General features: G+C 62.0%; 1 protein-coding gene across 1 annotated transcript in view; it reads left to right on the top strand.

The window, feature by feature from the left end:
• LOC117639665 (tensin-1) overlaps positions 1 to 14442 on the top strand; it is a 130657-nt gene that overhangs the window by 91343 nt on the left and 24872 nt on the right. The window contains exons 6-10 of the mRNA XM_034375538.1: positions 955 to 1314; positions 2039 to 2361; positions 2851 to 3186; positions 3705 to 3841; positions 4308 to 4505. Coding sequence (XP_034231429.1) covers positions 955 to 1314; positions 2039 to 2361; positions 2851 to 3186; positions 3705 to 3841; positions 4308 to 4505 — 1354 coding nt within the window. The remainder of the gene's footprint in view (positions 1 to 954; positions 1315 to 2038; positions 2362 to 2850; positions 3187 to 3704; positions 3842 to 4307; positions 4506 to 14442) is intronic.

The raw sequence follows: 14442 nt of genomic DNA, 5'->3' as shown, positions 1-14442 counted from the left end.
CGAGGAAGCGGGCTCCTTTTTTATAGAGGTCCCCGGCCACTTCCCGGACCGAAAAGGAAAAATAAAGTTAAGTCCCTGGAAAGCGGCGAAGCCAGGCCGAGCCAGACAGGCCGGAGTTCTCAATATAATAGTGTGGTGGACGTTATCGATTTTAGAGCGGGGATGCTGCCGGAGGTGCGGAGAGCGGCGGGGCGGCGACGGGCCGGCGCAGCGTCGCGCAGCGAGGGCACTAAATCATACAGGGTCATTGGGGAGTCGGGCACCTCGGCGTCGTCACACACTCACACACACACACATACACTTCCTCTCCTTTCCACACCGCCACCGCCTAGTCCGAAAATCGCAACTAATCGGCAGGCAGAGCGATTCCCGCCGGATTCCACTCTCGCAGAGCCACTGCGGGCCGCCATAATGAGTGCGAGAGAGACAGAAGCGACCCGAAATACCCGAAATGGGTCGGCCCCGACCCCGCCCTTTGTTGTGCGAGGTGACCGGCCGCCCTGCCGAAGCCTTGGCGCCTTGGTCGCCACGGCCAGGGCGGCGGGGTGGCGGCACAGGGGGGCGGGGGTTGGATGCTCATCCTATTACCCCTGTCAACCCCTGGCCCGTGCAGGGGGCAGGGGGCCGGGGGCCTGGGGCGCGCCCTGGCCGGTGGCGGCCGCCGTAGGGGTCGGGAGGTGGGGAGGGAGGGGGGACTCGTGCCCGCGTGTTTATCGGCGTAATGATAGCGTGGCCATTGTTCCGGTGCCGAGGCAGGCCGTGGTCCAGCAGGATCTTGGCGGGGCGGGGTGGGGCGTGCACGTGTGCGTGCAGTCGATCTGCAAGCCAGTTTACGGTGCAGGCGTTATCGCAGTGCTCCTTACCGGTCCTTACCGCGGCGCGACCGCGGCGCCTCGTTTGCCGACGCGCTGCCTTTCCTGGACTTGTTAAACGGCGTCCCTGCCTCTGTTGCAGACCCTGACGCTGTCCTCGGCCATCAACAACACCTCGGCCAACAACAACAACATCAGCACCTTGCCCAACAACAACAGCGGCGGCAGTGGCGGCGCGGGAGGCGGCGGTGGCGGCGCGGCCTCGGCCGCTAAGGGCGGCGTCAACGGCCCCAAGGCCGCGGGCACGGCGCCGAGGAAGTCGCGGGGCTGGGGCGGCACTGTCGGCACGCAGGGGCCCAGCAAGGACGGCATGGACCTGCGCTACGTCACGGAGCGCATGATCGCGCTCTGGGTGCCCGGCGACGTGAGCCGCGCCGCCTACCTGCAGGGCCAGCAGCAGGCCGCCAACATGCTGCGCACCAAGCACCAGGACAACTACATGGTGAGCTCGCCGTCGGCTTGCAGGCCTTGCCGTGGAGGCGGCCGAAACTCTAGACGCGTTTTGAGCTCCAGAGTCGCTAAATGGGACGCTAACCGAACGTGTGACCCCACCAATGGATTGCTCTCCGAACGAAGAATCCATCGGTGGGGCTACTCGTTCGGTTCGAGTCCCATTTAGCGAATCAGGAGCTCAAAACGCGTCTGGAGTTTTGGCCGCCGACGCCGGTCTTCTGGCCCACTGTGCGGTGGCGACGAATCTCGGACACTGGCCGTATGCCACGCACGTCCTGTATCGTCTGGGGGTTGGTGGGTTGCCGCCGGACCGCAGGGTGGCGATGAGGGGAGGGGAGGGGTTCGCCCTATCTGTTCATCCATCTTCCCCCCTCACGTTTCGCAACCCCTTCCCGCCTCCCGGGTGGAGGATGGCGGGCTTCTTGTCCATGGGCGGATAAGCAAGAAGCAAGAGTTGTTCTTTTGTCGTACTAAATTTCAGGAAATTTTCTGAAAAGTGAGCGGATTTGACTTATTTCACTTTTCCGCTTGCCGAATTGTTTATGCTGCGCTAGAAAGATCGTAATTACCTTCTCCACTTCGCGGCGAGGGATGACTCGAAGTTCAATATGGGTTGTATTTACTTACCCTGTCGTTTTCTTCCCCAAAACTTACCCCCACTCTCCCTCCTTCAAAAGATGCTGGATCTAAGGTGTGCGCGGCTGTCCTTGCAGGTGTTCAACCTGTCGGCGCCGCGCCGCTCGCTCCGCCACCACCACCACGCCGTGCGCGAGCTGGGCTGGCCCCGCGACCTGGCGCCGCCGCTGGAGCGGCTGTGCGCCATCTGCAAGGACATGGACTCGTGGCTGAAGGGCAACGCGCGGCGCATCGCCGTGGTGCACGCCCGCGGCAGCAAGGACCGCATCGGCGTGGTGGTGGCCGCCTACATGCACTATTCGCACATCTGCGGCGGCGCCGACCAGGCGCTGGACCGCTTCGCCATGAAGCGCTTCCTGCAGGACCAGGTGCAAGACGTGGAGCAGCCCTCGCACCGAAGGTACGTCCCAGCCTATCCACAGTAGGTCAAAACGGTAAAAATCGGGAAAAAAAATATTGTCCCGAAATTACTCTCCCGACCGGAACTTGGGGTGGCCAGATTCGGATTCCTCATGAAAATTTGAGTCCATATCATGAAAAATCGCCGTGGCTTTTCGAAAACCCGCCGATATATGGGCCTCCAAAACAGCTAAATGGGTTAATATCAAAAATAACACTCTCTTAATATAACCCACACATCGTCGGGTATTCAAAAAGCCACGGCTATTTGTCACGATTCTGACTCAAATTTTTTTGGGGAATCCGAATTTGGCCACCTCTGGCTCCGATTGGGAGAGTAATTGAGCGTACCCAAATATTATTTTTTTCCCCGATTTTTACCGTTTTGACCCACTGTGCTATCAAGGAAGAACCGCCAGATCATTTCCGAGCACTGCAATGCTCAAAGCGCAACAAACCTCCAATTTTAACTATCGCGACTTGGCCGCAGGTACGTGGACTACTTCTCGGGACTGCTGTCGGGCTCCATCAAGATCAACTCGGCGCCGCTGTACCTGACCCACGTGACGGTGCTGGGGGCGCCGTCGTTCGAGCCCAGCCACCCCGACGGCCCGGACCCCGGCGGGGGCGGCGCGGGCGTCGCGGTGGGCGGCTGTAGGGCGTTCCTCAAGGTGTACGAGGGCCTGGTGCCCGTGCACACCTCGGCCGTCTACTGCGCCGCCGAGGACGCCAGGGCCTTCACCGTCAACGTGGCGGCGGAGCGCGGCCGGCGGGGGCTGCAGCTGCGCGGCGACGTCCTAGTCAAGTGCTACCACCGGCACTACAGGTGGGTGCCGCAAGGCTGCAGTGCGCAGCATGCGCAGTGGGCCAGAAGACCGTGGAGGCGGCAAAAATTCTAGACGCGTTCTGAGCTTCAGAGGTCGCTGAATAGGACTCGAACCGAACGTGTGACCCCACCAATGGATTGCTCTCCGAACGAGGAATCTATTAAGTGGGGTCACACGCTTGGTTTGAGTCCCGTGTAGCGACTCTAGAGCTCAAAACCTCAAAACGTGTCTAGAGTTTTGGCCCCCTCCACCGGTCTTCTGGCCCGTGACAGGCAGTGACAGTCCTACCCAGTGGAGATTTTCAGTGGTGGACATTTTCTCCGTTATACCAAAGAAATTTCACAAAATATCTCCAAGGTAAAACTACAATGTCAGCAACACCCTCTGAATATGGAGAATCTTCACCATAGGCCTAATCTTTGAGAGCGTGGTGCCACCTTCTTTCGCCGTCTTTCCTTCTCTCACGGAAGACTTTGAGTCATTTTTAACAATTTGAAATCATTTGGCGGACTTGCAGCAAGAAAGGCGACCCGAACGACCCGGCGCACTTGAAGGAGGCGCGCGAGATCGTGTTCGCGTGCCAGTTCCACACGTGCGCCGTCTCGGACTACACGCTGAGCTTCACGCGGAGCGAGCTGGACTACGCTTGCGATGGTGAGGGCGAGGACTGAGGGTTTATTCTTATTTATTCTGCTTATTTCTTTGGGGTTTTGGCGATTCTCTGCTGATCTAAGTGTGGACCAAGACCACTCTTTAAAGCGCCCACACTTGGATTAGCAGTGCAGAGGTCTCGGCAGGGAGCCTTAACTTACCTCACAAGAGCATTATAACGTTATCGTACGAGTTTAAGTTACAACCCTTCACTTCTAAATTATTTTCAAAAGGATAAGTTATTTTTCTTGTGTCTCGAATTTGTGTGGAGATACTTTTGGAAGAACTTGCAAAAGTCCGTACCCTTAACCTTTAGCGAACATTGTCTTATGTTACATTATGAAAGCAGTGTTAGTTACATGTTACGTTAAGTTAAGGATCCCTGGGTCTCAGAGAGAGATACCATTTACAGTTACAATGCACAATTTGGATGTTTGAAATTGAAATTTGTCCTCCTGCCGGCCCCCAGACTTGCGCTTCCCGCTGGACGGCGCCGTGGAGCTGCACTTCTCTCCCACGCCCGAGCCCCGCCTGCCGTCGCCGGCGCCCACCCCCGCCGTGCCCACCCTGGACTCGTCCGACGACCCCGTCACGCGGTGGGACTCGTACGAGCACCTGGGCCACCTGGGCCACGCCAGCGACGACGAGGACGACGACGTGCTGTCTGGTGAGTCGACGGGGACGAACTGGAAGCAGCAATCTCGCTGAAAAGCACGATGTACTCCGTCACCGCACAGTGAGTCAGGAGACCGGTGGAGGCGGTCAAAATCCCGGACGCGTTTGGAGCCCCAGAGTTGCTAAATGTGACTCGAACCGAACGTGTGGCCCCACCAATGGGTCGCTGTCCGAACGAGGACTCCATTGGTGGCGTCATACGCTCTGTTCGAGTCCTGTTCAGCGACTCTGGGGCGCGGTGGTGGTGCTCGAACTTGCACCCGCGCTCGCGGTGGTGGCGCTCGATCAAGGGCTGTCCGCGCGTGCCCCACACGTGTCGCAAAGCCCCCCCCCCCCCCCCCCCCCCGGCGACAGGTAAGCGACACCGCCGCCAGGGGGCGCGGCTCCGCGACATCCGGCCGAGCCCAGTCGAGCCCCAGCTTGTTTTCTTTTGGCGGGAATAACAACAATGATACAAATGGGGCGGTTTGTGTGATCCCGGGTGTGGGGAGGAAGTAGGCGAGGATGCGCCTCGCGCCACAACTTGCCGGTTTACTACCGAGAAAAGGGGGAGGGGGGCACGCGCCGGCAGCAGCAGTGGGGTGTCCGTGAAGGGAGTAAATGTACTGTGAGGAGGGAGGGGGGGGAGAGAGAGACGGCGCGTGTGCAGTGTGCCGCGCCGCGCCGCGCCGCGGTGTCCCTAAAGGCCTGAAGGGCCCTCGCCCTCCTCCGCCGGTGCTGCTGCATCTGCCGCGCGTCGCCACAGCTGCTCCCGACCAAATCAAAGCCACGAAGGTGTCGTCCTCGTATTACGTCACGCCTTTCGTCTCTCTCGCACTCATTGGTAGACGACGAGAGGGAGCGAGCTGTGAAGACGCGTTAGTATCTGGAAGTTCCGAGGGAGGTCCCCGAACACTGAAAAACCAAACGTCGTCTAGACCACACCGACTGATGTGGTCAAAATGGCACCCATTTGACCTGACCACACCAGTTGGTTTGGTCTAGACCACGTTTGGTTTTTCAGTGAATACGTACGTCGAATACGCACCGGGCGCGCTGCCGTTGTCTGATTCGTTTGGCGGCGTGTCTCTGGTCGGACTTGAGCTCGCCCAGCACACTGGTCGCGAGCGCCAGCACCACCTGCCTCTGCACGGCCAGCCACGAGCTTCGTCGCTCCGCCTCGGTTCGCCCGGAGCGCGCTCTCCACCCACTCCGCCCCCGCGGTCGCGGCGCGGTGGGGGTTTGCCAGTGGAGTGTCGCTCGGTTTCCCAAGGTGGCGTTAAACCTCGTCGACCAGCTTTCCCGTGCTCAACAATGGACATGCTGGACCTCGTCTTGGAGCTAGTCCTAGCGGGGCGGGGCGTCTGTATAAGGCCGAGCCCTGCTGCAGTGCGGTGCCCGGCGCGCTGGAGTCCGGAGGATCGCGGCGCCGGACCGCCCGACCGCCGGACCGGACCTTCCGCAGCATTCCTCGCGACGACCGCCAACTAGGGATGTCGCCGCCGTAGAAATCGCAGTGCAGCACCGCGCCGCACCGCGCAGCACCGCCTAAAACGGGACGGCAACGAAATAGATACAAGTCGCCGGCGTCCGTCGCGGCCTCGCGCGCACGCCGCGGGGCTGCAGACGGATTCCGAGAGTCGCTTTCGTCGCTGTGTCTCTCTCGCACTCATGGGGCGTCCCGTGTGGGTGCGAGAGAGACAGAGCGGCGAAAACGACTCTCGGCGTCGCGGCGCTGGTCGCGGAGGGTCGTGCGTGCATTGTGCGCGCCGTCGCTAATCTGATGCACCTTTTGATCGGCGCCTCGCGACGCCGCCGTCAAGACCCCCCCCCGCGACCCCGCGGCGACCCCGCGACGGCCCCGTGAGAACGACCGGTCCCGTCGACGGCGTCCTGGCCGCGGGGCTCCGGCTTGGCGGCGGTCCGCGCTCCGGTCCGGGACGGCGTGTTTTGTCCGACGGCTGTCAGTCCAGTTTTGCGCGCCGCGCTGCGGATTATGTGCGGCGACGTCGTCGTGGCAACGCGATGTGGCAGCCGTCCAAGCGCCTTTGCCTCCCCGCTGCACCGCTGGGGTGCACCTGCATCGCCCGCACGGCCTGCACCGCCTGCATCGGCGTGTGCGCCCGCCGCACAGTGGGCCAGAAGACCGGTGGAGGCGGCCAAAACTCTAGACGCGTTTTGAGCTCCAGAGTCGCTGAATGGGACTCGAACCGAACGTGTGACCCCACCAATGGATTGCTCTCCGAACGAGGAATCCATCGGTGGGGTCACAAGTTTGGTTCGAGTCCTGTTTATCGACTCTGGAGCTCAAAACGCGTCCAGGATTTTGGCCGCCTCCACCGGTCCTCTGGCCCACTGTGCGCCGAGCCATTGCGTCGCGGTGCCGCGCAGTGCCGCGCAGTGCTGCCAACTGATATGACTGAGCAGATTACTCGGCGAGACTGACGGGCGAGTGGCGCGGGCTGGGCGCTGCCAACCGGCAGACTGATTCAGAGAGTCTGTCTCTCTCGCACTCACGAAGCGTATATGGGTGTGAGAGAGACAGGTCGACGAAAACGGCTCTCGGAATGAGTCTGCTGCGGGCGGTAAGCGCGGCGCTACGCGAGTGCCAGGGGTGGGGCGGGGCGGGGTGGGGTGGGGCGGGTGGCTTCCAGGACGAATGCAGCGTCTGATTCATGTGGCGCGCCAAGCCGGCCAAGCCGACAGGTGCTGCAGGCTTACAGTCAACTTGCCGAGCCCTTCGGCCTCGGCGCGGGTGCGACCGGCCACATTACCGACCGGCCGAGTCGAGTCATTTGTCTGCCGTCAAAGGCGTGTGACAGTGTGACAGTGACCGGCCGGCGACTCCGATTCGGCCGACCCGAGCGTCGAGGATGCCGGAGGTGAAATTGTCGGTCCGTCGTCCTCCTCGGTCTTGATGAGTCCCGGCGAGTCGCGGCGCCGGGCAGTGCAGTGGTAGTGCAGTGCAGTGGCCAGCTGGGCAAGCTTCCCTACTTGATGGAGTTGCTGCACTCTGTTGCCACCGCGCTGTGCTGCGATGCTGCGGCACGTACGCTGCTACGCCCGTACGCTCTGCGGTGGCGGCGACTGCAGTCGGCTGCGGCGCTGCAGGCAGCCGGAGAGGCGCGGCGGGGCGCGGCGGGGCGCGGCGGGGCGCGGCGGGGCGCGGCGGGGCGCGGCGAGGCGCGGTGCCGAACTATTTCTATCTGTGGGAGTGTTTGGTCCAGAGCGGTGCCGGGCCCTTGCCGCCGTGACGCCGGGACGAGCCGGGACGACCCCAGCGTTGCACAGCATCCGGCTGCCGCGGCGGGCAGGGCCCGGCAGGGGAAGGAGCGGGGGGAGGGGGCTGCAGACGACAGCCACAACGCCTTTCTGCCCGTCGAGCCGCGCGCAGCGAGCACCGCTGCTTGGAGGCGCGCATCGCATCGCAGTCCCTCACGTGGCCTCCTCCGCGGCGGTACGTACCCGACGCCCTGCTCCGCGACGCCCCGGCGCGACGCGGCGGACGCTCCGGGCAGCGCGACGCCGTTACCCGTCACAGTGCGACGACGACGGCGTCCTGGTGCTCCGACGCGCGACAGTGCCGCGACACGGCGTCGGCATGGCGCCGTGCGCGGGGACGCCGCCATAGTGAGTGGTCCTGGTGGCGGTGACGGCCGACGCGTGGATGCATGTGCCGGGCTGCGGCCACTGCGGCCACTGCGGGGGCGGCTGGTGCCAGCAGGGGCAGTACGCCGTGCCCAGCCCCAACCCCCGGCCCCTGCAGCACGCCGCGCAGGGGGGCGGCGGCGGGCCGGTACTGCTGCTGGCTGCCGGAGACGGACGTGCTGTGGAACAGGCCCCCGCAGCCCGGCCAAGCGCGCCAAGAAGCAGGGCATGCCGCAGGTGAGAGCAAAGTGACCCGGGAAGTGCCGGAGTTCGTACTTACATGCCGCTCGCGTCCTCCCACAGGATTCGTCTTTAAGTTTAGCGCCGCGCTGCCCCTACCGGCGCGCTGCACAGTGGGCCGGAAGGCCGGTGGAGGCGGCCAAAATTCCCGACGCGTTTTGAGCTCCAGAGTCGCTTAATGGGACTCGAACCGAACGTGTGACCCCACGAATGGACTGCTGTCCGAACGAGGAATCCATTGGTGGGGTCACACGTTCGGTTCGGGTCCTATTTAGCGGCTCCGCAGCTCAAAACGCGTCTCGAGTTTTTGACCGGCTCCGCCGGTCTTCTGGCCCACTGTGCGCTAAAGGCCTTCCTGGAGTAGCGCGCTATCATGTCGGACTAACGGCCGGTTAAGCCGAACAAAACAATTTACTGTGGCGGCGCGGCGCCAAGACGCGCGCTCCGTCTCTGTCGCACCCAAGCGGCGTCCCAAGGAGTGCGAGAGAGACAGAGCGACGGAACGACTCCTGGAAATGGCCCTGCCTGGCTGAGGGCCAGGCAACGCACCACGAGTGTGCGCGCCGTGCCATGAGCAGCCATGAGTGCCCCGCCCATTACTCTCCAGGTTTACGGGCTTCAAAGTGAGCAGACGGGGCGGCCGGACCGGACAGGCACTGAGCAGACAGGGGCAGGAGCCGCGAACCCCTGGCCCTGGGCCTCGCCAAGGCCTGGCTTTGGGCTCCAGCAGACTCATTCCGAGAGTCGTTGTCGTCGCTCTGTCTCTCTCGCTCTTTTAGGGACGCACCATGAGTGGGAAAGAGACAGCGCGATGAAATCGACTCTTGGAATCAGTCGGCTCACAGTAGGTCAGAAGACCGCTGGAGGCGGCCAAAACTCTAGACGCGTTTTGAGCTCCAGAGTCACTGAATGGGACTCGAACCGAACGTGTGACCCCACCAATGGATTGCTCTCCGAACGAAGAATCTATTGGTGGGGTAAAAGTTTGGTTCGAGTCCTGTTTATCGACTCAAAAACGCGTTCAGGATTTTGGCCGCCTCGACCGGTCTTCTGGCCCACTGTGCGGCTGGGCTACGCCACCTGTGCTTAAAGTTTACTCAGTACAGTCTCCTGAATACTCGCTGCTGACGGTAGTAATATCTTTCTAAAATTTATAATTGATGTCAATGTTACAGTGTCTTAGGTCAGGCGGTGAGAATGCAGTTCCGAATCTGTTTTCGAGTGTAGGCCCGAGGTCGGTGACTGCGCGACCCGTGCGCGGCAGGGCCCGGCGTGGCCGCACCGCGCCGGCGTCGTACTCCATTCCCATTGCGGATCAATTCGACCGCCACGATCTTTGATTCGGCGACCCATGCTGCGTCGCTCCGTCTGTCTCTCTCGCACCCCAGCGGGACGTCCCGGCAGTGCGAGAGAGACAGAGTGACGCCGGGATGAGGGCCGTGGCGAATGTGGCCCGCGTTACATTTCCATACGGGACGTTCGGGACGGAGGCCGATGAGCGACGCGGCGTGGCTGGGAATCACTTTCGGCCGTCAGTCATGGCGTCGGTCTGGACGCCAACACGGCGTCCTGCAGGTTGCCTGCGAACACGGTCCGTGCTTAAGTCGCCCTCACTCCGGAGCGCCCTTCTCCTGAGCGTCCTGGAGGCCATCAGACACGCCGCACAGCTGGACACAACACTGGCTCTGGCGGCCAACACTCTGGACGCGTTTTGAGCTCCAGAGTCGCTAAATGGGACTCGAACCGAACGTGCGACCCCACCAATGGACTCCTCGTTCGGAGAGCAATCCATTGGTGAGGTCACACGTGCGGTTCGAGTCCCAGTTAGCGACTCTGGAGCTCAAAACGCGTCCTGGATTTTGACCGCCTCCACCGGTCTTCTGCCTCACTGTGTCCGCCTTCTGAACTTTGTTGCGTTTTTTCCAGTCCTTCCTCCGCGCCTTCGCCTCGTGAAGCTGTCTGGCGCAGACGGAGCCGTTCGCTCTTTCCTGCGATAGGCTCCGCTCACGCAGTGCTCACGCGCACATCTCAAATGACAGAATTTATTTTTTTGTTTCCTCCTTCCCTCTCAATCCACACGCCGCCGCGCCGCCGCTCGTCATCATGTCCCGGCTTTACGACAAGGCGTAGGACGCCCTGACGCTCTGTCTCGCTCGCACTCGCGGGCCGTCCCGCCTTGCGCCCCGCAGGCCGCGGGGGTGCGAGAGAGACAGACAGAGGGACCGACCTGCAGAGCCTCGCAAGTCGCGGCCGAATCCGGCATCGTTGCGGCCTTCTCGGGCTGTTACTCTGCTCGTCCGCCAGCAGACTGATTCCGAGAGTCGTTTTCGTCGCTCTGTCCCTCTCGCACTCCAAGGCGGCCCCTACAGTTGCAAGAGGGACAGAGCGACGAAAACGACTCTCGGAATCAGTCTTCACTCGGTCCGCCACGCGGGGGTCGACGCTCTGTTGTTGCAGTGCAGCAGACGACGCGATCGGCGTGCGACCGAATTAGTAACTGAACGAGTCGACCACCTCGGAGCAAGGACTGCAGGGCACTGCAGGGGCAGGCGGTGCAGTGCGGGTCGGAGGACGGTCCGAGATAACGCGTCCGGCAGCGAACAGCGTCGCTCTGTCTCTCTCGCACCTGCAGGGGACGCCCCGTGAGTGCGAGAGAGACAGCGCGACTGTTCGGAGAGCCGGCTGCTGGCGGTCGACTGGTCGACGGCGCACAGTGGGCCAGAAGACCGGTGGAGGCGGCCAAAACTCCAAGACGCGTTTTCAGCTCCAGAGTTGCTAAACAGGACTCGAACCGAGCGTGTGACCCCACCGGATTCCTCGTTCGGAGAGCGATCCGTTGGTGGGGTCACACGTTCGGCTTAAGGCCTATTTAGCGACTCTGGAGCTAAAAACGCGTTTAGAGTTTTGGCCGCCTCCACTGGTCTTCTGGCCCACTGTGCGGCGCGCGGCCGGCCGGGCCGAGCGGGCCGGCGTGCAGGCCAGGCCACTGCTTCGCCTGCTTCGCGATCTGCTCCACGCCGCAACGTGCCTTATAAGGGCGCGCCGGGATGGCCGCCCGGCCCGGCTCCGCGCGTTCGCCCCGCGTTCCGCACCGGCACCGTGCAGACCGACGCAACTCGCGCCGCGCCGCGCCGCAGTTGCCGCACTCTTGCCGCCGCCCGTCCTCCGGCACGGCAGTGGCGTAGCCAGCGGAGAAAGCGGAGGACGGGGCGCGCGTGCGTGCGTTGTGTGTGTGCGTGTGCGTGCGTGCTTGAGCGCGATGCCTCACGCGTCCACCTGGACAGGCTTTGTCCCCGAGACCCTCAACGGGGCCAAGTGCAGTTCCGTTAAGGGTGCACCCATCCATCGGGGACGGCGACAGGTACAAACCCTCTGCATGCACGGGTTGGGTTCACAGTTTAATGCTCGTCATCTCAGCCACGTTCCGCCTTAAAATTGGAATGGTTTTCAAAGTTTGTTAATTTTCTTGTTTTGTAATTATGCAAAAGTCATTATTTCTGTGAATTTTTTCGAAACATGGACCTTCCCTCCGCACCTCCGCACGCAATCCTAATGGTTCCCAATGGGCCACAAGGGTCACCGCCACCACACCGTGAGGCACCCCTGAGGCCCCGTTACGTGATTCCTGGACGACTATGGCTGACTGGTTGGCCGGGCGACCAGGCCACTGGATCGGCTGCTAGTGCGGCCTTGGCTCGCCATCCGCGGGCATGCTGGTATTTGATTCCTCGGCGAGGCCGTGTCCGTGTCAGTCCACCACACTGGTACTCCTGCGGGCTCACAGTGCAGCAGGCTGCCAGCAGCAGCGCCCGAGCTCACCGAGCAGTGCACGACCGCGGTCCGCGCCGCCGTGCCGTCCTGGCGGCAGCTCGAGTTACTCGGACTGCAGCTGCGGCACTCGAACACGTGGCCGTCGACCGCCACGGTGCGCCGCGGTGCACCATGGTCCGCGCACCGCCACCACGCCGAGCATCGCGGCGCGGCGGCGGGTCCAGCCAGAGCCGGCCTTTTGCTCCCTTGCCGGAACAAAACATGGCTTTTTGCCTACTTCTCAGTGGGATGGACATCTAGGTGTCATGGGGCGAGGCCCCTCTCCCCCTTGTCGCGGCGTGCCGAGTCCGCGTCGCGCCGCGTCGTCGCATCGACGGTCGTCGTCGTCGCCGTCGTTGCCGTCCGCGCCGCTCTCGTGAAATCCTAGATCGGACTCATCGGTGAGCCGATGAGAGGCGCGACATGTTTAAAATAGAAAGGTGTAGGAGGGATCCGAGAGCCCTGCGGGTCCGCGCTGATCCGCGCCCTGCGGCCGGTGTGGGTGCTGGCCGTGCTGGCAGTGTGGTGGGTGCTAGCGGTGTGCGCGCGGTGCGGGGCGCGGGGGCGAAAAGCAAGGAGGACTGAAATAACGATAAATTAGAGATAGACGGTTGCATTTGCTCGACGTTTGTCGCAGGTTAGCCGGCCTACCCCCACCCCTCCCCTCCCTTGCCAGCAGCGCCCCCCGCTTATCTCTTCGCTTGCCAACGCCTGTTTGAACGCTTTAAGATAATCAAGATTGCGAGCCCTAAATTAAGGTCGATGACGAAGGTCTCCTCCGTGCGACTGTGTCGAATGAAAAATAAAACTAATGTAGACTTTTGAACCCGCGATCTTTGGCTCACTAGCGCACGACTGTGACCACGCCGCCACGCCGCCAGTCCCATCAGATCGCCATATTCACACGGCGCACGACGCGCACGCGACGACACTATTCGCACGACGGCGGTCATTATACGCAGTCCCGTGTTGACGCCTCGTTACCCGCAGGGCGATACGCAGCGTTATTTGCAGTCGCGTGACTCTGCCGGGGCCTAGCGCGGCCTAGCTCTCTCTCTCTCTCTCTCTCTCTCTCTCTCTCTCTCTCTCTCTCTCTCTCTCTCTCTCTCTCTCTCTCTCTCTCTCTGTCGCACTTAGATATTCGCAGCGGCGAGGGCGGAGTGAGCGTCTTTGTCTAGCTGCTTGGCTCGGCTGGCTCCTGGTTTCGCGGCCGCGCCGCCGCTCTGCCCTGAAAATCCTCCTCCCCTTGGCGAAGAGTCAATGTTTGCACGGCTTGCAGTGCAGGCTCGTTATCGGCCGCGGTGTCCTAGTGTAGTGGTCACTAGGGAGGACGGCGGACGCGAGATAGGAGCGCCAAGTGCCAAGTTTTGGCGACGGACGACGGCCCTGCTTGCGAGGCAGGCGCGGATCCAGGGGGAAGGGGCACCCCCCCCCTGAATTTGGCAACTTTTGCGACATCCCCCCTCCCCTGAACCCGTCTCTGGATCCGTCCTTGCCTATGACAGGGATCAGCGCGCAGACGCTGTCGGATTCCAGCGGACAGCCACATCCAGCGTCAACAACAACACTTCCAGGAAGCAAGTGCGCTGCTGACCAGGTCGGGGGTTCGACTCCCGTTTAAAACATAGTGCGTTTTCTTTTCTTTTTTTGCGACGCGCAGCTGGCAGTGAAAGGGCACGTTTTCGTCGCCGCGATGACGAAACGGGTGGAAGACTCTTTGTCTTACGTGTCCCTGTGGCCAAACAGCGTGAGTGCGTGCCATTGACCCTCGATGTCACACACACACACACACACACACACACACACACACACACACACACACACACACACACACACACACGAGAGCGCGCACGCACACTAGACCGCATGCGGCGTGCCAGGAGGCAATGAGCCACGGCGTTGTTGCCTCGGCAAAGTGTACCGAGCTGAATCGAAGGCTGCAGACTGATTCCGAGAGTCGTTTTCGTCGCTCTGTCTCCCTCGCACCTACTCGGGGCGCCCCACGAGAGCGAGAGAGACAGAGCGACGAAAGCGACTCTCGGCCTGCTGGGCACGGCTGGGCTGGAGGGACTCCCCAGCGCTTAGGTCGCCAGGGAGTCCACAGAGAGGCAGGCAGGAGCCGCCGCATGAGTTTCGGGATATCGACCAATTTGATTCGTCTCGGGCTGATGATGTGGATCTCACGGCTTGCGAGTCTCGTGAGCATTGCCCGTTATTCAAATGAAAACCAAACATTAAATTACAGTTCTGAT

Source organism: Thrips palmi, unplaced genomic scaffold (assembly GCF_012932325.1).
Source record: "Thrips palmi isolate BJ-2018 unplaced genomic scaffold, TpBJ-2018v1 HiC_scaffold_11, whole genome shotgun sequence".
NCBI classification, from domain to species: Eukaryota; Metazoa; Arthropoda; class Insecta; order Thysanoptera; family Thripidae; genus Thrips; species Thrips palmi.
Note: the sequence above shows the minus strand (reverse complement) of the source record. Positions and strands in the feature narration are given on the sequence as shown.